Source organism: Oreochromis niloticus, linkage group LG19 (genome assembly GCF_001858045.2).
Source record: "Oreochromis niloticus isolate F11D_XX linkage group LG19, O_niloticus_UMD_NMBU, whole genome shotgun sequence".
NCBI lineage: Eukaryota > Metazoa > Chordata > Actinopteri > Cichliformes > Cichlidae > Oreochromis > Oreochromis niloticus.
This window is the reverse complement of record NC_031983.2, coordinates 18,340,808-18,365,499: the sequence shown is the minus strand read 5'-3', so window position 1 is coordinate 18,365,499 and position 24,692 is coordinate 18,340,808. Positions and strand designations below refer to the sequence as shown.

Genomic DNA, 24,692 nt, shown 5'->3' with positions numbered 1-24,692 from the left:
ATAGAGAGCCCGGGGATCGAACCGGCAACCTTCCGGTTGCAGATACGCTTCCCAACCTCCTGAGCCACGGTCACCTGAGTATGCTTCACCCATCAGTGATATTCAGGCTGAAAATGCAGGAAATTATTACTGTCTGGGCTTCTATAATGATGACACATTCACACAGTGGCTTGGAGCTGTGTAAAACCTCTTCAGTCTCACTATTATGTTGAACTGTGACAAAATAAACAAACAAAGTCACTTTCTTCTTCAGTTCATAAGGAAAATCATCAGACCGTTCATTTCAGCAACATGGAAAGTTTTATAAATCCAAATAAGAATTTATCAAAAAACATCAACGATTGTTTGGAACTGAAAGAATAATAATAAAATAAAATTGTAAAAATTCTATGGAGTGTGATACTGTAATAAACCAATGAGCGCAGAGCTGAGGGATGATTTCACTTTGCAACTCAAACACTTTATCTCCCCTTACGAAACACACACACACACACACACACACACACACACACACACACACACACACACACATATATATATGTGTGTGTGTGTTCTCAATACACTTTATTGATCAGTGATATTCAGGCTGAAGATGCTGGAGATTATTACTGTCGGGCTTCATACAATGATTTATAGCTGTAAAAAAGGTCTTCAGTCTGGCTTAAACACAACACAAGTGCACCCTCCACCCCTAACCCATAGATTTCTTCTCAATCAAAGAGAAAGATTTAGAAAGTCAAATGATATAATACATGAGCAATTAGCAATATCCCAAGAACTCAAAGTAATTTCTCATTAAGGCCATAAAAACTTAAGTTTCATATATAACAGTCACACCACTGATGAACAGTGAGCCTGCTTTGGAAATAAATTAACCATCACTCATATTTTGTGACTGAAATAAAATGTCTAAACAGTTTGAAGCTCTAAATGTATTTATATTTAGTATGAACTTGTAATGAACCACTGGTATCAGATGCCAGTTCATCTGTGACTCAGTCTCCTGTATTTAAGGCTGCTGCTTTGGGGCAGACGGTCTCTCTGAGCTGTACAGCCAGTAAAGGAGTTGATGATGATCTCAGCTGGTATCTACAGAAACCTGGACAGCCTTCCAAACTGCTGTTTCACAAAATCAGCAGATTTGAATCTGATACTCTGAGTCATTTCAGCAGCAGTGGATCTGAGCCTGAATTCTGACAATCAACTGAGTTCAGGCTCCAGATGGAGGAGATTACTACTGTATGGGAGTGTATTCTGACCCAGCATGCACACACTGATATCAAGTCATTGAAACTAAAGCATATCTTTTCTTCTTTTCAGTTATTAAGAATATTTAAAATGAAGCGGCAAAATTTAGGGTCTGTATCATTTGATATTGTGGTTGCAGATTTCTTTTCTCGTGTATTAATCACATATTTTAATCATATCACTTTAGTATAGCAAGATCACTCCTGTCACCAGTATGCATGCATGTGGAATGTTATCATAAGTGGGCCCCAGGTTTTATTGCACCTTTACAGAGGGTTCATTGTAGACTTGAAGATCTCCAGACATCCTGGTCTTAGGGAGGTGACGGCTAAGCAGAAAACAAGGTCATAATTCTCTCTGTGAGGGAGGGGGTTTAAGGATGGGGCTGATGGTATAGCCCCCACTGTGAGATGAGCTAACATGTAAGAGTTTGTGGTATGTTTTGTCTGTCTCTGTGTATAAAGGTGCAAGGACGATGGCCAGGATTCAGAGATGATCCTAGTGTTCTTGCTGCGATGCTTCTCTGCACATTGCAGTGTGTTTACTGAACCCTTTCAAAATGCTCACTGGGTGTGTTGCAGGTTAAAATTTCCATAACAATATTTACCTCACAACATCACTGTACATAATGAGGTAATATAAAAATAAAATGATTTTGTAGAGTAAATTGAATTAATCACATTGTTATAATGAGAAATAAAACATTTGGAATAATTGGGTAGAAGTTGCTGATTTACATATTTGATTATGAGCACACGAACTAAGATACATTCTACACTGACATTTTTGAGCTTTTATTTTCTAGATCTCTTCATGGTTTTAATTTCAAGCGACACATTTATTTACTGAATCAAACTCAAGTTATTTATTTTTCCGCAAGAGTAAAATTTGGAGATATTATCTTCCTGCTAAAAGAAATAAATACATGACCACAAGCTTCTTTCAGCTATTCCCTTAACTTTAAGAAATCAACACATATTTGATTTGTCCCAGATGTTCAGGCCAGATGCAACCCTGCCATTTTCATCTCCTCCCAGACTTGTTTTTTCATGTGTTAGAAAAACAGGTAATTTATAGTGGATGACACTAAAATTATAGAACAACGATATTTAAAAATAAGACAAAAATACTTAATAATATGGATCACTGCAAGCTTTATTGGCAAAAATATGAATCATTAATATGGCAGTTATTAGGCACACTCACATCCAGCTTCTACACATGTCACTGTGTAAGTTGTTGTTATCAAATAATTTCATCGACAAACTTTCAAACTCATATTGATCAGAGCAGCAGGGATGTATCTCCTGCTTCCCCACACTAAGCTCCTGTCCTGGACTTCAGCAGCCCCTCTAGCCCTCACACCGGTTCTTGCGGAAGGACTTGGCCTGCCGGTGGTCATGATGGTTCACCCTGCAGGAGAACACCTCTGCGTTCATCCAGTTCTCTTGGCTCAGCATCAGGGTGCTGCTGCTGCTGTAGCGACTACTCTTCTCTTCTTCTAAGCTGTTCAGGACCCCCTCTGTCACCTCTGTGCCATCTACTTCCCATCTCACTTCAGCTCCCTGAGGAGAGTAGCCGGTCAGCAGGCAGGCCAGTGTGACTGGGCCTCCAGAGAGCTTCTCAGAGGAGGGTTGAAGCAGAGAGACTGAGGGTCTGACCATGGGGCCAGCTGGAGGGAAGATCACAGACACACAAGGAGTAGATGAACTTCTACTGTAGGACAGATAGCTGACACGAGACAGTTATGATACATGGCAGAGATTAACAGGCCTGTGGATTAACTGTATTATGATATTGTGATAAAACAGAGCAGAGAAACTAAGAAATTGGAGGATATTAGGCTTTGACAAAGAATAAATAATTAGTGAATGTGCTGCTACATTTCTTTACTTGATGATAAAATTGAAATGTGTAAAGGAAACGTTAAAGTTTGTCATCTGTTTGTTTCACTTCCTCTTCATCACATCAGACTAATGAACTGTAAAGTCAACCGTTAAAGTGCATCTGTATGAAAACTAATTAATTTAGTCAACAGCATAAAATGTTATATCCAACATGGTGTCAAACATTTCAGTGAAATTCCTCATATCATATTTTCAGCAACACCTAAGTATTACACAGTTATGATACATGACAGAGTTTAACAGCACTGTGGATTAAGTGTGTGCATGATACTGTGATCAGACTGAAGAGAGGAGGTAATAAATAGGAGAACATAACACTTTATTAAAACTGTGTTCTTACACTCAATTAAAATCTTTGTAAAGTCCTGCTGACTGTTTGTATAAATAAATAAAATCATAGATTCCTTTTGCTGTGTTTTCAGTCTCAGATTTTGTGAAAAAAATAAATGCAAAAAAACCCCTTGCTTAAAGGAGATTAACTTAAGATATTATTTCAAATGTCTCTACTATATAAATATGATATATAAACATGATATACTGTATACTGATATGATAATATCGTATTATGCATTTAAACTCTTCTGATAGTTTTCTGAAGTTTTCAATATCAGCCTCTATCACCAAACCCAATCACATCATGTAAAACACCCAGAATAAAATACTTTTTAAATACATTCTGATGACATATTTCAAAAACTAATGTTATAATATTTTGTAGTAATGAGGAGATTTAGATACTTACAGTGAATGATGAGTTTGGTTCCTCCACCAAAAGTCCACCACAGTGATACAAACTCATTAAGTGGTCGTACAAAAACCTCCCACACTCTGATCAAGCATCTAACCCTTAAAAATCATCTCTTTTCCCCAGTAAACTTCAGTTTACAAGGTAAAAGCATTTGCTATAAAATACATCTAACTATATATTTTAAACAATTTATGATGATTTTCATCATTTTTCTTCTGCTGGTTGATCCAAAAACGTTAAATATATACTTTACAACAAATGTGGCATTTTAAACCAGATGTTGAAAAAACTGCTCTCATCTTTCCTGAACTATTTGTCAGCATTCTGTTAGAATCTTAATTATGTCATAATAATTCATTTAGATATAAAAAGTATTCCTTCTCACATTGTTTTGTTGTATGTTGAGAGCAGAGAAATCATTTCCATAGAGAGGAGGCTTTGCATCATCAGCTGATCCTCCAGAGAACTGAGAAGGTTTATAGTCCTGTGAGTTCAACACTGCAGGACTCACATCTGTCAGTCAACACAGCAGAAAGCACAACCACCATGACTCTCATCACCATCCTCATCTGGACGCTGACCTGCTGCTGTTTTACAGGTTCATTCACTCAGCAACATTTCAAACATGATGTGCTGCTTTTTCTCTCATTGATTTCTGCTGATAAATGAATGATTTGTTTTTGTCTGCAGGATGCAGCGGTCAGGTGACTGTGACTCAACCTCCAGTAGTGACATTTACTCCTGGATCCACTGTGACTCTGACCTGTAGGACCAGCCGAGCTGTTTACAGATATTCTGATGGTGATGATGCTATGTTCTGGTATCAACAGAAATCTGGACAGACTCCAAAGCTCCTAATAAAATGGGCAAAAACGCTTGAGTCAGGAACACCATCTCGATTTAGTGGCAGTGGAAGCAGCTCTGACTTCTCTATGACCATCAGTGGAGTTGAGGCTGAAGATGCAGCAGTTTACTACTGTAAGAGTCAACATAACATAAACAGTGCTTGGGTGTTCACACAGTGATTTGTGGTCGTACAAAAACCTCCCTCAGTCAGTCTGCAGAGACACTGAGCTGTTACAGCAGGAACTGACTGCAGCTGCTGAAGAGGAAGAGACTTTGAGACAGACCACTGAACACAGAGCTGACAGTAACCTCACCAAGCACTAAATACAACACTAAATTGAGATATTAAATGTCTACTGGGGGCTTTTAGAAGTAAGGAGTTTTTGTTTACGTTACATTACTTGACCGTATTCACATAAAGAGTTGTTTCTGTAAAGAGATGAATCATAAATGTTTATATTTATATTTATATTAAGCTTCTTGATCATGATAAAAAATACCCGAATCGGTTTTAAGAATTTTATTGCTGTATGTTGCCACATTTATCATAAATATAAAACAGATATATCACTTACTGATGTGTGCCATAAACCTATGCATATGGATCAGTATTTAAGGTTTAACTCCCATCATCCACTAGAGCATAAACTGGGTCTCATCAGGAGGCTACAACACAGAGCAAACACCATCCCCACAGACACAGCAGCCAGGGAAGCAGAAGAACATCACATCAAGAAGGCTCTGAGTAAATGTGGTTATCCCAGCTGGACATTTGTCAAAGCTGGGAAGACGCCAAAAGAAACCTCCAGCCGATCCAGGAGAGAAGGACAACCGCCGCCTAAGCGAAAACCAGTAGTGATCCCGTACATGTCAGGAGTATCGGAACAGCTGAGACGCATTTTTTCTAAACACCGGGTCTCTGTGGCTTTTAAGCCCCAAAACATGCTGTGCCAAAAATTGGTCCACCCCAAGGATCGGGTCCCCCGATACAAACAGAGTAACACAATGTACGCTTTTAAGTGCCGGGAGGATTGTCAGGATTTATACATCGGGGAAACCAAACAACCTCTGGCGAAGCAGATGACACAACATAGAAGAGCTACCTCATCAGGCCAGGACTCTGCAGTCTATTTACACCTACAGGGCATCGGACACTCGTTCAATGATGAGCATGTACACATTCTGGACAGGGAAGAACGCTGGTTTGAGCGCGGAGTAAACGAGGCCATTTACGTGAAAAGGGAAAGACCATCTCTGAATCGAGGAGGGGGCCTAAGGGTACATCTTTTGGCATCTTACAATGCAGTTTAGAGTAAAAATGGAAACAAATCAAACATTTTGCCTAGTTATGCCTACATAACTACAGGAAGATTCAAAGTTCATTAATATTCAGATTGTTGATCATATTGCTGGAAGCCAGTACAAAACCTGAACCAGGAGAAGTTGTTGACAAGTTGCGGTTATCACAACAATCACATGACTGACTATCATTACTGTCTGTGACATGAATGTAACACAGTGTTAAAGTAAAAGCTGTGACCTGTTGACTTATTTTGGTGTTAGGTTTTGGTAGACATCATCTATTTATATCATTATATTTTTCATTTTTTCATGTATTTTCATCTTTAAAAAACAACTATTTATTTTTATGTTATTCCAGCATCCTTTCTAAGTCTAATAGATAAAATTAATGATGATAAAATTAGATGAATAAATAAATAATTATTTTTATGCCTTACTACTCCTCAGATTTTAACGTTTTTTAATGGACTCACACAGAAAACTTCATCAGGATGGTTTTTCCAATAACTCTGTCATGTTGGGTTTTCTGTGTTGCTGCAGATTATTACTGTCTGTGTTGGCATGATGGTGGAGTGTTCACACAGTAATTTACAGCTTTACAAAACACATCGTTCACTTTGACTGAAGGCTGCAGATGTAGGTTGTTGATGAAGACTAATGAGAATAACTGGTCCACTAAAGACAACCAGAATCATCAAGCAGAAACACAATGAATGAAAGAAATTAAATCAAGTCATGGATTTTAGATGCAGCTTTTACTTGAATTTAAATATCTGATTATTGTGTTTAAGTACATAATTATGGTTAATGCAGCCCAGTTGATATAATTTACATATTATTGAATTTAATTAAATGTTTTACTTTACATATTTTTACCATTACCAGCAAAAACAGTCTAATGTAGAGTGTGATGATGTATTTTATTATTTAGATTTTTTTCAGTGTTGACATATAAACTATAAAAATCTACAGACCACATACAATCTAACTATGTAACTTATGTAAGTTTTTGTTCATGAATAAATTTAACAAATCCGGTAAAAGATGTTTTCCAAATATGCAGTTGTTTTTTTAAAGTTGCAAAACCTGCACTGTGTACAAAGGAATGGAAGGGAAACGAAAAGTGACCTCACAGTTGACATAGTAGACATCATCTATTTATATAAATACATTTTTCATATTTAATTAATTTTCATATTAATAACAAATAAGTTCTGATACTTGAGAGTAAATGTCTTGTTGCTGCAGTTATATTCTTGATAGATTTGGGTACTTATAATGACTGATGACTTTGGTTCCTCCACAAAAAGTCCACCGTGATTCATAGTCATTAAGTGGCCGAACAAACACCTGCTGGACTCTGAAGAAGCATCTAACCACTTTTTTCGAGTAAAGCAAACATTTTACAACCTCTGTGTTGGAAAAACAGTTTACCACCAAATAATTTTCATTTCTTTTCAAAGTGTTTCTATAATAATTCTTAATATTTATTTAATATTTCTTTGTGTTATAAAAATGACTTTGAATCCTTATAAAAATGAAAACAATGATGGGTTAAAAATGAATGAAGAATGTATTGATATTTGTTGTGTTACGGGTTCAAAATATTGGGGATGGATACAGGAGGAAAACCAAATAACAACACTGGTCCGGCCGGGTCAAGTCAAACGATGATTTTAATGCACACGTGTGGGAGATGGGACACTGTACGCAGACAGCACCAGATCTCTCACCGAAAACCACACAACAATAGTTTTTATGAACATCAGGGTATTGGAATGCCCCCTCATGCATAAAGTAGGTACAATACAATCAATGTTGACAACTTTTAACACATTAAAAGAACATCTTCTTCTTTCCGAGGCCAGATCCTTCCCAGTAATCTTCTAACTCTGCTTATCCCCTGGAACAAACAGTCTCTCCTGCAAGCATAATCAAACAGCTACAAGGCTTTGCAAACTATTATTTAAATATTTGAACTCTCCCCTCTACATGAGTTTAACTGCTGCTTGTATGTGTGCGTGTGTGACTCGACCTCAGCCTTCACTCTGTCTATAAGGACAGAGGCCAACTCTTCATGTGTGCAATAACCTAACTGAAACCATACCTGTAATATGTTGAATAAATGTTCTAATCAAATGCCACTACTCAAAGCTTAATAAAAAGAATATAAATGAATAAAGGATAATGATGAATAACATGATATATGTGTTTTGTAAGCATGTGCGGCCTTCTACGCTCTACGTCACTTCCCTCAATAGATCAGCCAGACATCCCGCTGACTGTAGCTTTTAACCCTTACTGACGTGAGCACAACTCCATAATAAGCACCAAGCGGCAATATGTATAAAGATGATCATGGTTACACCTGTAATGAAAGATTATATGATTATACCAACACCTGTAAATAGAAGATTAACATGAGGTTATAACAATCACTGTAATACAAACGTTAATGTAATGTCCATAGCTTCAATAAATGCTTTAATGCAATGCTTATTATATGATTCTGATGTAATGATAAAATAACAGCAAAATATCTCTTCTCAGTTGACAAAAACAGAAACTGTATATGTGCCAACCAAAGTGCCATTTTAATTCAGATGAAAAAAAAAAAGTGATGTATTTTCCATTGTTCATTCAGGATCTTAAAAATGCGTCAATAATAATGTAATAATTATTATAATAACAATGTAATAATATTCATGTAAATCTAAATAATATTGTCCTTCAGAGAAATAGTTTGTAGTCCTGAAGATGGAGAAGTTTACTCCTGCAGAGCGACTGGGACTGTCTGTGATGATGATGGTTGAACCTCCAACCACTTTCCCAGCTTAGCCTCAGGTTGCTGCTGCAGCTGTAGCAGCCGCTCTTCTTCTCTGTACTCGCCAGAACATGCATTGTCACATCTGGGGATCCGAGGTCCTGCTGGAGAGGAGAGCTTAGTCTGGATGCTGACCTGCTGCCTGTAATTATTAGCCTTTTTCAAGCTCTTCTCCACAGGACGCCTGTCTTTTTCAGGGACAATCTTCATCCACAAATTCATAAAGTCCTTGTGAAGGGCCAGTTTCTTGATGATTGTTTGCCCATGGAACCTGTGGAAGATTACAGTTCTCATTAATTTTCATTAATTATGTAAACTCACAGGAAAAAAAAACAAACTCGCACATTAATGCACTTCCAAACCCTTTTAAAAGTACCCACCTGGCTTCAGGTGCAGCATCCCCTGCCATTCTAGAGGCAGCAATTAGAAAGCGTTCAGTGAAGCTTCCTGCTTTCAGGATGACGGCTGCTCCAAGTTTGTCAGCCAGCTGGTGCAGGTGTTGAGCCGTGCTATTCCTCACTGCCACACAGCGATGGCTGAGAAAGGACAATATTAGACACATAACTCAGTGAACATGATCTCTCTTTCATGTCTTCTGATAAAATCACTACAGCCTCTTCTCTCCTCTTACTTCAGTCCTGTGTTAAACAGAGCGCTCAGAATCCGTCCATGGCTGCAATTTCCCACCATGGCATCAAGCGCCAGATTGACCTCCTGATGAATAAAGTTGTTGTTGGTCTGTGCAAGCTTCAGCAATAGAGCTCGGCCTGTTGTTTCAACTTCTGGGTCCATTGTTTTCTGGAGCTGAATGTAGAGCTCATCGATGGCATGTATGGCCTCACAGGCTACTGCTGAGCGTTGGTTTTTCACCTAAAATGTGAGTGATGATCATCAGTTGAGGCTGTAGTATGCACGTGAAGGGAAAGTAACTGCATGAAACACATATAAGAAACATAAAGTGTGCAATACCTCCTCAATGAGGACCAGACACACTTCATGCAGTTTAGTCTTCAGGATGTCCGAGTGGTGCTTTGCCAGAGACTGAATAGTTTGCAACCCCTGTCTTTTCTTTATCCTGTATTTACACGACACAACATTGAACATGACTTCAGGAACACCACAAATAACACAGCCACATTATGCAGCACTGTTTCTGTGCAGTATTTGATGTCTCCTTGCTACGTTTCTTACCAGTCGTCTGAAGACAGCAGACTCACAGAGCATTCTTTGCATTGTTTGAACATATTCATATATATTGTGTTTTTACAAAAATATCAGACATGTCTAAATCAAAGGCAGCTTATGATCTCCAATTAGGATTTTTTAATCACCAAATTTAAATAGAAGTCCTAATCACAGCTTCTAAAACTAGACAACACTATACTGATAAATTCATATAAAACAGCAAAAAGGAGATAAAAGCACGGTCATAAATAGAGAAATAAGTACAGTAAATAAATAAATACAGTTTAAAAAAACAAAAATGAAAGAAACGTGCCGTTTGCTACAACTTCTAGCAGTTTGGACAAAGCTGTTTCTTCAAGATTCGCCTGCATTTAGGGGCCGCAAACCTCTGTCCCAAAGGAAGAAGCTGAAATCCTCCAATAAGGGGTCGGAGTCATTTAAAGTAGAATAATCATCCTCTACAACTGCCTAGTATTGAAGGACTATAGGTTAAGCTGCTCTAACATGGTTCAGTACCTTCAGAAACCCCCCAAATTTCTTATAGACTGAAAATTAAAGCTGTTCTCAGGAACCTTATCACAGTTCAGTAGAAGTAGATCTGGTTCTCAGTCTTTAACCATCAGTGGGTTTCGTCTGAATATGTTAGACATTATTACTATTTGGGCTGTCGTTGTAGTCGAGTGTTTACACAGTGATTTATAGCAGTACAGGAACCTCCTTCAGTCTGGTTAAAGGCTGCAGGTGCAGCGTGCTGGACTGTGATGAGAATAATTGATCCACTAACACAAAAATCATCAACCACAAACACACTGAATAAAACTAAAACTAAAGAAGTATACAACTGTGTTTATAGTGATTCAACCTTTATATTTATCATTAAATATGAGTAAAAGTTCATGAGCACATCTTTTTTTAAGTGCAATGACAGAAACTGATGTTTACATATTTGTTGGGGACTTGTAGTAAACTACAAGCACAATCAATCATCCATGAGCTCAAAGCTGTTCTGTGGTTACTGACACTTTAATTTTTTTTTTAGTAGAAATCTATAAATCATTATTTGAAAAAAGTCATTTTCAAAATAAAAACAATAAAGAAATAACTCCACAAACACTTTGTTTGACAATTAATGCTTGAAAATAACCAAAGCTTACTCTGAAATATCTTAATTGGAAAATACTAAAAAGATATTAATTAACATTTAAGAGAAATTTAAAAATATCTACATTTCTACATAAAATTAGATATTTGTAAAACTGAATGAGTTTCTAGGGAAGTTATTTGGCAGACTGTGAGATCAACTTTGTTTCATAAATAATGAAAATGATCAACAACAATCACCGGACTTGATCAAATATCTTTTCGAATTTTTTTAAAATGTTTTGCAAATGTCCAAAAAGTTGATTCTCTTGATTTGGACTTAGCGTTTTGTGGGAGAAATGTTTCGTTACTCATCCAAGTGCAAATGCTCGTAGTTGTGAAAAGAAAACATTTCTCCCTCAGTCAGACTGCAGAGACACTGAGCTGTTCACGTCTAAGGCCCTTCTACCCTGATGTCTGAAAGAGTCATGGTGGTTTCAGTTCTTCAATATTTGGGAGAATGGAGGCCACTGTGCTCTTTGAGATGTTCAATGCTGCAGAAATTTTTCTGTACCCTTCCTCAGAATGAGAGTGTAACATACAAAATGTGGAAAAAAAGGTTTTGACCTCCTAGGTGAAGAAAGGTGTTCACAGTAAGTCACTGCAAAGACAGTAAACAGAAGTGTGAACAAGGAAAAAAAAACCCCACAATGAAAACATGACAAAACATACAAAGTATAAAATAACCACAAAAAGCCCACATTTATATAAAAATTGCAAAATGGCATAAAACTATATAAAGAAATGCAAATAGGCAAACAAGCCAAATTATGCAACCACACTATAAAGAAATACATCAAATGTAAAAGGCACAAAATAACAAGCGAGACACAGTCAGACAAAACATGTTCAAACAGAAATTAATTTTTTAAAATTAAAATTGATCAGAAGGAAAAAAAAAAGGTGCCCTGATTCGATGTCCAGTCTGCTTTTTGGATCCATGTATCAGAGTCAATATTATGTCTATTCTCTTATGTTGACATAAGAGGGCGCTATTTGTACAGCAGCAATGTACAATATCCACACGGACTTGATTGGTGCAGGTGTGTGCTCACTGACCCATGCATTAATTTGAATATCTGTCGTGCACCCTGGATGCAAAATAGTTTTCTATAGTTTTAGTATCATACAGAAATTTTTGTCCTTCTGTAAAATGACAATTTTTAATGTTTTGCTGGGTGGACAGCTGTCTATAAGTCTATAAGCCCACCTCTCTGAGCTGCAGAGCCAGCACAGAAATCTGTAATTACCTCAACTCAGAACTGACAAAATAAGTTACTGTCGGTTTGGTAGGTCTTTGTTGTTTCAGCAGAATCAGATCCATACTTGAATTAACACTAACAATCAGTGGAGTTCAGGCTGAAGATCTAGATTACTACTGTGTTGAAACATATGTGTGAGAACAATCACATTGGTATAGTTAAAACTAATATCAAATTAAACTGGTTAGGGATTGATGTGCTGCAGCGATGATCTCTTGCAGGAGATTAGAGACAGCACTCCAGAATACTGATTTTTTGGGGGAAATTAGATTAATTTCATACCAGGGGTCCCCAATCCCAGTCCACGAGGGCTGGTGTCCCTGCAAGTTTTAGATCTCACCCTTGGTCAACACACCTAAATCACATGATTAGTTCATTACCTCCAGGCCTCTGGAGAACTTCAAGACATGTTGAGAAGGTAACTTATCCATTTAAATCAGCTGTGATGGATCAAGGACACATCTTAAACCTGCAGGGACACCGGCCCTCGTGGACTGGGATTTGGGACCCCGCCATAGACAGAGACCTGACTTTAAAATTAAACATGCCGTAACATATACAACCTGCTAGATTAGTAGTTAGTATGTCACCTCATAGTCTGAGGATTTGGTCTTTTTGAGCTTCAATAATTATTATCAGATATTATCAGTTTACAATCAAACAGCTCTGTGAGGTTTAAGCAAAATGCCAACATAATGCAGTTATTTTCAGGAATTCAAAATGCATCTGAAACTGAAGAGTGTTTTATAAAAAAATATTAAATATTAAGATATGTTACTGAATCTTTCTCAGTAAAATTTGGGGTCATCAAAGTAACAGCAATACAGTCTTTAAGAAAAAAATAGCTGTGTGCAGGAAATTAGAGGACAAGTCATAACATCATTGGAGAAAAGAGATTTTTTTTATTTATTTATTTATTTTTTCAGAAAAGATACAGTTCATCTCTACATAGTTCAAAATATCAAATACCTGAGTTATGGCTTTTACTATGGAGCATAAACCCCCTTTCTCAGGGTTTTAGAGAGCTGTACAGGACTAAACTATTTAGAGAATTGAATAATGTTAGACCAGCTTGTTATTCATTCCTTTAAACCACTATTCATATATTTCTTTTTCAAAATAAAGTTCAGTTTGTCAGAATAATGAAAATCAATCAGTGTCTCTAGTGTCAGATATATGACAGTAGGGGAACCATGCATCTGTTAATGAGACAAATATAATGAAAAGTTTTAATGACCCTCTCCTCACATGACCTCTGATTTTTCTGTTTCATTGGGAGAGGTGGGTGGTTTCCTCCTACAGTGTGTTTTGCACACTTTCATGCATCACTGCTCCTCACAGTTTAAGTTCTGCTGTCACACATGCTCTCATGCACTTCCACTGAAAACTGAGTCAGGATGGTGTTTCCAATGTTGGTGGTTGTTTTGTTAGGCTTTCTGAGTCAGGGTGAGAGATTCAAAAAACCAATAAGAATATTTCAGGAGAATGTTGTTTGGTGAAATTTACTCAGCTCGTTTTATGAGTACATTTATTCTTTGGTGAATAAAAATACATTTTTAAATGTTTTTCCTTTCATTTCAGAGTCATTCGCCAATAATTTTCTGACTCAGACTGATGAAGTGAAGTCTGTCAGTCTTGGTGGGACTGTGACCATCAGCGCCACAGGAAGTTCAAGTATTGGTGGTGATCTCAGTTGGTACCTTCAGAAACCTGGACAGCCTCCCAAACTGCTTATATACTCAACATCAACTCACTTCTCAGGAACTCCGTCTCGATTCAGTGGCAGCAGATCTGATTCTCAGTACACTTTAACCATCAGTGGGTTTCAGGCTGAAGATGCTGGAGATTATTACTGTCTGGGCTACCATGGTAGTGGAGTGTTCACACAGTGATTTATAGCTGTACAAAAACCTCCTTCAGTCTGGCTGAAGGCTGCAGGTGCAGAGTGACAGACTGCAATAACTGTTTAACTCGACACCACAAGAGCACAAACACAATTAATCTAAACAAAACTGAAGAAATACACAGCTTTGTTTATTAAAAAAATTACTTAAATATATCTCAATGAACAAAAAATCCTGTGCAGGTCTGTTTGGTGCCCTGATAGAAACTAATATGTATAAAGAAATATTTCAGTATTTTTTTATATTTACATACATAAAATACAAAAAAAACTTACTACACTTTAAAATGTATATATATCTAAGAGAAATATGGAGGTTTGATCAAGTATTTATATGCAAAGTAATGGAAAAACAATAACACAAAAGTGATTTTTCATAAACTGCAATTTTATTTTGTGATATAGACTTGTTTTCTTTCTTACAGCATGGTTTTAAAGCACAATATAATATGAATAGCTGATGAATTCTGCATTTAGATTAATAGAGAGTCAAACATCTGCAGAAATATCGCAACAGAGGAGATATGTAGCTTCATCAAAATATAAAATGCTTCACAGCCATGAAATATTGTTGAAGCTCTACTCTGAGCAGTGGGCAGGGTCCAGGGTTTGAGTGACAGGGCTCTGTCCACTCAGACTGGCCTCACAGGTCACTGAGCCCGCCTTCCTCCACTGGTCTGCAGAGAGGCTCAGGGTGCTGCTCCAGCTGTAGCGGCCGTCTGTACCCTGGGCCTCCAAGCTGTTTGACACCCCTGAGGATGTGCTGGTGCCCCCCACCTTCCAGCCCAGCTTCCAATTTAATGGGAAACCCCCACTGGCCAGACACACCAGAGTGCCACTGCTCTGGTGTGGGAGCACGGTCAGAGTGGGCCTCACCACACCCGCTGGAGGAGAAAAGGTGGAGAAGAGGGGGAAGAAGACAAAGAAGAAAGGAATGAAACCTGGTAAACACATCTGAAAAGTGACAGTGATTGTCAATAAAAACATTACTTTTATGGTCACTAACTGACATGTAGGATAATTTTCTGACTTTTAGCATAAACATGTGAATATGGTTCAAATGTCACATCTGTTTCTTTCACTTCTTTAAATGTAAAATAATTGAACCACAAAGACAAAACTGATCTGAATGCACTGAAAAAATAATTTTAGTTTTTGATATGTTCACAACAGAAATTCACACTTATATACTTAGGGGAGACCGGGGATAGTTGTAACATTTTTGACATTTCTGTCTGTAAATTGGAGCTCTTTTAAGGTAGTGGATTCAAAATGTAATGCAAAGTATTTACATGTCTCTGCTATTAAATAGTGCAGCTATTTTCTCTGCAGCACAATTACCCATTGCATGGTATGGTCTCAAACACAAAGAGTGAAATGTTACAATTAACCCCATAGTCTGGGTTAGTTGTAACATATCATGGGGTGAAATGTAACACAATGAAATAAGGGTACTGACAAAACATTAACATGTAATCTTTGTTTATTCAACACATGAATGCACTTAGAGCCATTTATGTAGCTGTGTGTGTGTGACAGAATGCAGAAATCTAGCTTTTGAGCATATTCCAACCCCCCAAAAAAGACAAATTATGGAATTTTCTGCAACTGAATATTTCATTAATTTTGGTTGGTCTTCCTTGAGTTTGGCCTCATTGGCTCAGTGGGCATTATAACCTACAACTCTTGCACCAACTTTTGAAAATAACAATGAAGCTAAAAAAATGTAGTTGTTCACCAGCATCGCAATTCCATTACTTTTCATCATGGCTGACCTTGGTGTGGTTTGCAAAGTGCTTCAGAAAGATGAGGAAATCTGTTTCTTGCACCCATCCTGATTTATTTCCACTACCAATACTTCCTACTGGTCCATCTCTGACACAGTGGTCTGCATAATGTATGTGTGGGAACACAAACAGTGGAGGAATTGTGTTGCCAATGGCATCAACCGCATATACAAAAGCGACCAGTGAACCTCTCTCTGCTGATGTCGTTGCCCCAACTTGTTTAATATAAGTTAAAGTAATAGTGTGGTAAGTTGTAACATCTGCATTATTGTTACAACTAACTCAGACTGTTGCTGTTACAACTGACCCAGACTCCTATAGCCATGAAATAGCTAACAATACAGCCAACGGCTAAAACATTAGCACTAAAGACCAACACAGAATATATCCCCATAGACATACAAATAACATAATTTAAGTTTGATGAGTTTAACTGCAAAGCACATAATGCTATTAGAAATTGAAATAAAGTAGAAAAACTTACTTTTTGGCATACAAATTACTTTTTTTCGTGTTAAATTGTCTGTGTTTGACAAAATGTGCTGATTTTTCACATGTGATAGCAGAACTGAATTGGGCATGCACAGGATGAGTCACATCATTTGAAACTTAGCCCTACTGACCCACATTACAACTATCCCCGGTCTCCCCTATACTTAAATGGTTTTTAAAATTCATAAGTGAAAATAAAATTCAAATCGAACAGTCATATTTTGAGAGGAACAACTTCACTAACACCAAACATTAGTTTAAAAAATTTAACTTTAAAATAATTATATAAGCACGAACGATAACAAAAAGAATATTGAACATTGTTTTCGGCAACTGACTGAGACTGAATGATAATTGACAGAATTTTATTCTAACAACTTAATAATGAAAAAATGATTAACTATTAATAATAACTTAATTTTAGCAATGTTCTGCTCTGCAAATTTCTTTTAAAGAGGTACTATGTATTGCACAAAGTAAACATTTCTGGTACTTACAGTCAACGATGAGTTTGGTTCCTCCACCAAAAGTGTACCACAGTGATACAAATTCATTAACTGGCCGTACAAAAACCTCCTGCACTCTGAACAATTGTCACACTGCTGAAAATGAACCTTTTCTCAACTAAATCATCACAGTTTAAACCTCATTAAATCCAAAGGAGGATTTAAGAAATTTACTTACATTTTTGATGATTTTGAATCATTTTCATAATTGATTCATTGAACTACTACCAATTGAAAGACAAAGGCAGACATAAAATAAAGTTTTATTAACAAAAAAAAAAAAAAAGAAAAGAAAGAAAAGCTAAGGAACTGTAAAATGCTTCTAAAACATGAATTATGAGATTCTGGCAATATACTTAGAACAACAATAGAGCGCAATGTCTGTTACCAAAAGTATGAAGTAAGCTTACCAACCAAAGTGCTGTTTTGATCCAGACATTAAAAATGCAGAATTATATTTTCTTTATATTTTCCTCCATTCCATAAAAAGTCAGTGGTATCATTAAAGTTTGTATAATGTATAATAGTATTAATCCAAATTATTTTTCTTCTGACTTTGTGTCCCTTCTTGCCTTCTGTGTGTTGAGAGCAGAGAAATCATTTCCATAGAGAGGAGGCTTTGCATCATCAGCTGATCCTCCAGAGAACTGAGAAGGTTTATAGTCCTGTGAGTTCAACACTGCAGGACTCACATCTGTCAGTCAACACAGCAGAAAGCACAACCACCATGACTCTCATCACCATCCTCATCTGGACGCTGACCTGCTGCTGTTTTACAGGTTCATTCACTCAGCAACATTTCAAACATGATGTGCTGCTTTTTCTCTCATTGATTTCCGCTGATAAATGAATGATTTGTTTTTGTCTGCAGGATGCAGCGGTCAGGTGACTGTGACTCAACCTCCAGTAGTGACATTTACTCCTGGATCCACTGTCACTCTGACCTGTAGGACCAGCCAAGCTGTTTACAGATCTTCTAATGGTGATGCCATGTACTGGTATCAACATAAATCTGGACAGGCTTCAAAGCTCCTAATAAAATATGCAAAAACGCTTGAGTCAGGAACACCATCTCGATTTAATGGCAGTGGAAGCAGCTCTGACTTCTCTATGACCATCAGTGGAGTTCAGGCTGAAGATGCAGCAGTTTACTACTGTCAGAGTTTCCACAGCGGTGGGGTGTTCACACAGTGATTTATAGTCGTACAAAAACCTCCTCAGTCAGACTGCAGAGACACTGAGCTGTTACAGCAGGAACTGCCTGCAGCTATTGGAAAAAAGACACTGACACAGACCAGTGAACACAGAGCTGACAGTAACCTCACCAAGCACTAAATACAGATTTACATCTGTATATAAGATGTATTCTGGGGAGCATTTTTATTTATTATTTTAGTTTCAGTTCTTCAGCATCCTATTTAAACAACACATGTGACAAACAAAAAACAAAGTTTTTCAGATCATTAAGAGCTTTCACAGGACACTTTGGCATGTTCCTGCTTTTCTTTCCCACAAGAAAACAGAAAAAAAAAGCTACTTGCTTTCGTGGAAAAAAATTGTTTTGTTTTGTTTTCTAAATAAAGCTCAATGAGAAAAGGATCAACTTACACGTTATATGTACCTGTTCTCTTTCACAACAACAGATGTGTGTTCGCCTATATTTCAAATCAGTTCCATGTCTCTCTCTTATATTGTCTCTGGTGTAATGCAGGACCGAACCTAGCGGTGACCAAGGTTAGCACAAACTGTCCTACACCAGGCCAACAGAATTCATCAGTGTGAACTGAAACACAACACTGCAAACTATCCAATATCTCATTGAAAAACTGATTGAAAAATAATAATAATATAATTATAATATAATTAGAACCCTAAATATAAGCTTTGCATTTCTAGTTAATCAAATGACTCTTGATAAGCAGCCTTTGCTTTAGAAAATAAATTCTAATCTCATCTTCACACTAATTATGTGTCAAATGACACAGACGTAGTTTGTGTTATATATATCGATCTGGCTGAAACTCTGAATTTGAAATGAGCTGCAATGTCAAAAGAATTTACTCTGATTACACTCAATTTACTTCTAAAGTGAGAATCTAGATTTGATTACTCATTAATTAAGCTGCTGGTTGTGACTGAAACTTTCTTAAAAATGTTATAATGCAACATAAAACATTCAGAGTTATTGGATATTTCTAATTGTGTAGATCTACTGGTAGTTTCAATTTGAAATGGTAAATGGCGTGTATTTGTATAGCACTTTACTAGTCCGTAAGGACCCCAAAGCGCTTTACACATTCAGTCATCCACCCATTCACACACACATTCACACACTGGTGATGGCTAGTTACATTGTAGCCACAGCAGCCCTGGGGCGCACTGACAGAGGCGAGGCTGCAGGATACTGGCACCAACCGGGCCCTCTAAACACCACCAGTAGGCAACGGGTGAAGTGTCTTGCCCAAGGACACAACGACCGAGACTGTGCGAGCTGGGGCTCGAACTGCCAACTCTTGAGCCACGATCACCCCAGTTTAAACTGATGAATTAATTTGCTGAATCAAACTCAAGTTTTAAATTTTTCAGTAAGAGTAAGATTTGGAGATACATGAATTGATTTTTCATATGATAGGCAAGCAGGTTCATTTATAGTACCGTACGCTCCAATATTAGAGCTACTACATTTTAAAATAAGAGAAAAATACTTAATAATATGGATCACTACAAGCTTTATTGAGAAAAATATGAATTGGGAGGTATTAGGCACACTCACGTCTAGCTGCTACACATGTCACTATCTAAGTTGTTGTTATAATAATAATTTCAAACTCATATTGATCAGAGCAGCAGGGATGTATCTCCTGCTCCCCAACACTAAGCTCCTGTCCTGGACTTCAGCAGCCCCTCTAGCCCTCACACCGGTTCTTGCGGAAGGACTTGGCCTGCCGGTGGTCATGATGGTTCACCCTGCAGGAGAACACCTCTGCGTCCATCCAGTTCTCTTGGCTCAGCATCAGGGTACTGCTGCTGCTGTAGCGACTACTCTTCTCTTCTTCTAAGCTGTTCAGGACCCCCTCTGTCACCTCTGTGCCATCTACTTCCCATCTCACTTCAGCTCCCTGAGGAGAGTAGCCAGTCAGCAGGCAGGCCAGTGTGACTGGGCCTCCAGAGAGCTTCTCAGAGGAGGGTTGAAGCAGAGAGACTGAGGGTCTGACCATGGGGCCAGCTGGAGGGAAGATCACAGACACACAAGGAGTAGATTAACTTCTACTGCAGGACAGATAGCTGACACGAGACAGTTATGATACATGACAGAGATTAACAGGCCTGTGGATTAACTGTATGACTATATTGTGATAAAACAGAGCAGAGAAACTAAGAAATTGGAGGATATTAGGCTTTGACAAAGAATAACGAATTAGTGATGTGCTCGTGTATTTGTTTTCTTGATGATAAAATTTAAATGTGTACAGGAAATGTTAAAGCTTGTCATCTGTTTGTTTCACTTCCTCTTCATCACATCAGACTAATGAACTGTAAAGTCAACTGTTAAAGTGCATCTGTACGAAAACTAATTCATTTAGTCAACAGCATAAAATGTTATATCCAACATGGTGTCAAACATTTCAGTGAAATTCCTCATATCATATTTTCAGCAACACCCAAGTATTACACAGTTATGATACATGACAGAGTTTAACAGCACTGTGGATTGCATGATACTATGAACAGACTGTGGAGAGGAGGTAATAAATAGGAGAACATAACACTTTAATAAAATTGTGTTCTTACACTAAATTAAAATCTTTTAAAAGTCCTGCTGTTTGTATAAATAAATAAAATCATAGATTCCTTTTGCTATATTTTCAGTCTCAGATTTTGTGAAAAAAAAATGCAAAAAAACCCCTTGCTTAAAGCAGATTAACTCAGTATCTTATTTCAAATTTCTCTACTATATAAACTTGATATATAAACATGATATACTGTATACTTATATGATAATACTGTATTATATATTTAAAAACTTCTGATAGTTTTCTGAAGTTTTCAATATCAGCCTCTATCACCAAACCCAATCACATCATGTAAAACACCCAAAATAAAATGTTGTTTAAATACATTCTGATGACATATTTCAAAAACTAATGTTATAATATTTTGTAGTAATGAGGACATTTAGATACTTACAGTGAATGATGAGTTTGGTTCCTCCACCAAAAGTCCTCCACAATGATACAAACTCATTAAGTGGCCGTACAAAAACCTCCCACACTCTGATCAAGCATCTAACCATATATATATATATATACACACACACACACACACACACACACACACACACACATATATATGTTAAGCAATTTATGATCATTTTCATCGTTCTGCTGGTTGATCCAAGAAAGTAAAATATATACTTACCAACAACTGTGGCATTTTAATCCAGATGTTAAAAAAACTGCTCTCATCTTTCCTGAACTATTTGTCTGTATTCTGTTAGAATGATAATTCTATCATAATAATTCATTTAGATATCAAAAGTATTCCTTTCTCACATTGTTTTTTGGATGTTGAGAGCAGAGAAATCATTTCCATAGAGAGGAGGCTTTGCATCATCAGCTGATCCTCCAGAGAACTGAGAAGGTTTATAGTCCTGTGAGTTCAACACTGCAGGACTCACATCTGTCAGTCAACACAGCAGAAAGCACAACCACCATGACTCTCATCACCATCCTCATCTGGACGCTGACCTGCTGCTGTTTTACAGGTTCATTCACTCAGCAACATTTCAAACATGATGTGCTGCTTTTTCTCTCATTGATTTCTGCTGATAAATGAATGATTTGTTTTTGTCTGCAGGATGCAGCGGTCAGGTGACTGTGACTCAACCTCCAGTAGTGACATTTACTCCTGGATCCACTGTCACTCTGACCTGTAGGACCAACCGAGCTGTTCACAGATTTGATGATGGTGATGATGCCATGTACTGGTATCAACAGAAATCTGGACAGACTCCAAAGCTCCTAATAAAATATGCAAAAACGCTTCAGTCAGGAACACCATCTCGATTTAATGGCAGTGGAAGCAGCTCTGACTTCTCTATGACCATCAGTGGAGTTGGCTGAAGATGCAGCAGTTTACTACTGTCAGAGTTACCACAGCGGTGGGGTGTTCACACAGTGATTTGTAGTCGTACAAAAACCTCCCTCAGTCAGACTGCAGAGACACTGAGCTGTTACAGCAGGAACTGCCTGCAGCTGCTCACGAGGAAGAAACTCTGACACAGACCACTGAACACAGAGCTGACAGTAACCTCACCAAGCACTAAATACAGATTTACATCTGTATATAAGATGTATTTTGGGGAGTATTTTTATTTATTTTTTTAGTTTCATTTTTTTCAGCATCCTATTTATACAACACATGTGACAAACAAATAACAATGTTTTTCAGATCATTAAGAGCTTTCACAGGACACTTTGGCATAATAATAATAATAATGCATTGGATTTATATAGCGCTTTTCAAGGCACCCAAAGCGCTTTACAATGACATTATTCATTCACGCTCACATTCACACACTATATTCCTGCTTTTATTTCCCAAAAGAAAACAGAAAAAAGCTGCATACTTTCATGGAAAAAACTTTTTGTTGTTGTTGTTGTTTTTTTGTTTTCTGAATAAAGCTGAATGAGAAAAGGATCAACTTACACGTTATATGTACCTGTTCTGTTTCACAACAACAGATGTGTGTTTGCCTATATTTCAAATCAGTTCCATGTCTCTTTCTTATAATGCCTCTGGTGTAATGCAGGACCGAACCTATAATTATAATATAATTAGAACCCTACATATAACCTTTGCCTTTCTAATTACTCAAATGATGCTTGATAAGCATCCTTTGCCTTAGAAAAGAAATTCTCATCTCATCTGCAACTAATTATGTGCCAAATGACACAGAAGTAGTTGGTGTTATATATATCGATCTGGCTGAAACTCTGAATTTGAAATGAGCTGCAATTTCAAAAAAATGTACTCTGATTACACTCAATTTACTTCTAAAGTGACAACCTATATTTAATTACTCATTAATTAAGCTGCTGGTTGTGACTGAAACTTTCTTAAAAATGTTATAATGCAACATAAAACATTCAGAGTAATTGGGTGTTTCTACTTGTTGGATCGCTTGGTAGTTTCAATTTAAACTGAAGAGTTCAGTAAGAGTAAGATTTAGAGATACATGAATTGATTTTTCATGTAGTAGGCAAACAGTTTAATGTATTGTACAACGTGCTCCAATTATAGACCCACTACATTTAAAAATAAGACAAAAATACTTAATAATAGGAATCACTGCAAGCTTTATTGGCAAAATTATGAATCATTAATATGGCAGTTATTAGGCACACTCACATCCAGCTGCTACACATATTACTGTGTAAGTTGTTGTTATCAAATAATTTGTTTTTCAAACTTTCAAACTCATATTGATCAGAGCAGCAGGGATGTATCTCCTGCTCCCCCACACTAAGCTCCTGTCCTGGACTTCAGCAGCCCCTCTAGCCCTCACACCGGTTCTTGCGGAAGGACTTGGCCTGCCGGTGGTCATGATGGTTCACCCTGCAGGAGAACACCTCTGCGTTATTCCAGTTCTCTTGGCTCAGCATCAGGGTGCTGCTGCTGCTGTAGAGACTACTCTTCTCTTCTTCTAAGCTGTTCAGGACCCCCTCTGTCACCTCTGTGCCATCTACTTCCCATCTCACTTCAGCTCCCTGAGGAGAGTAGCCGGTCAGCAGGCAGGCCAGTGTGACTGGGCCTCCAGAGAGCTTCTCAGAGGAGGGTTGAAGCAGAGAGACTGAGGGTCTGACCATGGGGCCAGCTGGAGGGAAGATCACAGACACACAAGGAGCAGATTAACTTCTACTGTAGGACAGATAGCTGACACGAGACAGTTATGATACATGACAGAGATTAACAGGCCTGTGGATTAACTGTATGACTATATTGTGATAAAACAGAGCAGAGAATCTAAGAAATTGGAGGATATTAGGCTTTGACAAAGAATAAATAATTAGTGAATGTGGTCCTTTATTTGTTTTCTTGATGAGAAAAATTTAAGTGTGTAAAGGAAATGTTAAAGTTTGTCATCTGTTTGTTTCACTTCCTTTTCATCACATCAGAGTAACGAACTGTAAACTCAACTGTTAAAGTGCATCTGTACGAAAACTAATTCATTTAGTCAACAGCATAAAATGTTATATCCAACATGGTGTCAAACATTTTAGTGAAATTCCTCATATCATATTTTCGGCAACACCTAAGTATTACACAGTTATGATACATGACAGAGATTAACAGCACTGTGGATTGCATGATACTGTGATCAGACTGAGGAGAGGAGGTAATAAATAGGAGAACATAACACTTTATTAAAATTGTGTTCTTACAATCAATTAAAATCTTTGTAAAGTCCTGCTGACTGTTTGTATAAATAAACAAAATCATAGATTCCTTTTGCTATATTTTCAGTCTCAGATTTTGTGA

At 37.4% G+C, this 24,692-nt stretch overlaps 1 protein-coding gene, 1 pseudogene and 7 gene segments (V, D, J or C); 4 read left to right on the top strand and 5 right to left on the bottom strand.

Moving 5' to 3' along the window:
- Positions 1-2,382: 2,382 nt before the first annotated feature.
- LOC109195807 (Ig kappa chain C region, B allele-like) lies at positions 2,383-21,444 on the bottom strand. The segment is given in 3 exon segments: positions 2,383-2,544; positions 20,001-20,376; positions 21,339-21,444. Coding segments are annotated over 2 exon segments (426 nt in total).
- On the bottom strand, positions 2,511-4,006 carry LOC109195806 (Ig kappa chain C region, B allele-like; the record flags this gene model as incomplete). The annotated part of the segment is given in 2 exon segments: positions 2,511-2,920; positions 3,898-4,006. Coding segments are annotated over 2 exon segments (429 nt in total), but the record flags the coding sequence as incomplete, so codon positions are not given.
- Positions 4,304-5,138, top strand: LOC106098055 (immunoglobulin kappa variable 4-1-like). The segment is given in 2 exon segments: positions 4,304-4,501; positions 4,594-5,138. Coding segments are annotated over 2 exon segments (387 nt in total).
- On the bottom strand, positions 8,819-10,498 carry LOC109194424 (TOG array regulator of axonemal microtubules protein 1-like). Its single transcript, XM_019348527.2, has 5 exons — positions 10,067-10,498; positions 9,845-9,950; positions 9,507-9,745; positions 9,256-9,411; positions 8,819-9,146 (listed from the first exon to the last, which is right to left on the bottom strand). The coding sequence occupies exons 1-5, from the start codon at positions 10,123-10,125 to the stop codon at positions 8,819-8,821; spliced, it is 888 nt and encodes a 295-aa protein (XP_019204072.1). The 5' UTR covers positions 10,126-10,498.
- Positions 13,740-14,521, top strand: LOC102075591 (Ig kappa chain V region 3381-like). The segment is given in 2 exon segments: positions 13,740-13,908; positions 14,044-14,521. Coding segments are annotated over 2 exon segments (360 nt in total).
- On the bottom strand, positions 14,733-17,235 carry LOC102075680 (Ig lambda chain C region-like; the record flags this gene model as incomplete). The annotated part of the segment is given in 2 exon segments: positions 14,733-15,249; positions 17,142-17,235. Coding segments are annotated over 2 exon segments (399 nt in total), but the record flags the coding sequence as incomplete, so codon positions are not given.
- LOC109195899 (immunoglobulin kappa variable 4-1-like) lies at positions 17,561-18,359 on the top strand. The segment is given in 2 exon segments: positions 17,561-17,929; positions 18,022-18,359. Coding segments are annotated over 2 exon segments (375 nt in total).
- Positions 21,445-21,606: 162 nt separating the features above from the next.
- On the top strand, positions 21,607-22,410 carry LOC109195897 (Ig kappa chain V region 4135-like; annotated as a pseudogene).
- Positions 22,411-23,485: 1,075 nt separating this feature from the next.
- LOC109195808 (Ig kappa chain C region, B allele-like) overlaps positions 23,486-24,692 on the bottom strand; it is a 35,689-nt gene continuing 34,482 nt past the window's right edge. The window contains 1 exon segment of the C gene segment in view: positions 23,486-24,027. Within this exon segment, the coding sequence occupies positions 23,708-24,019 (312 nt within the window).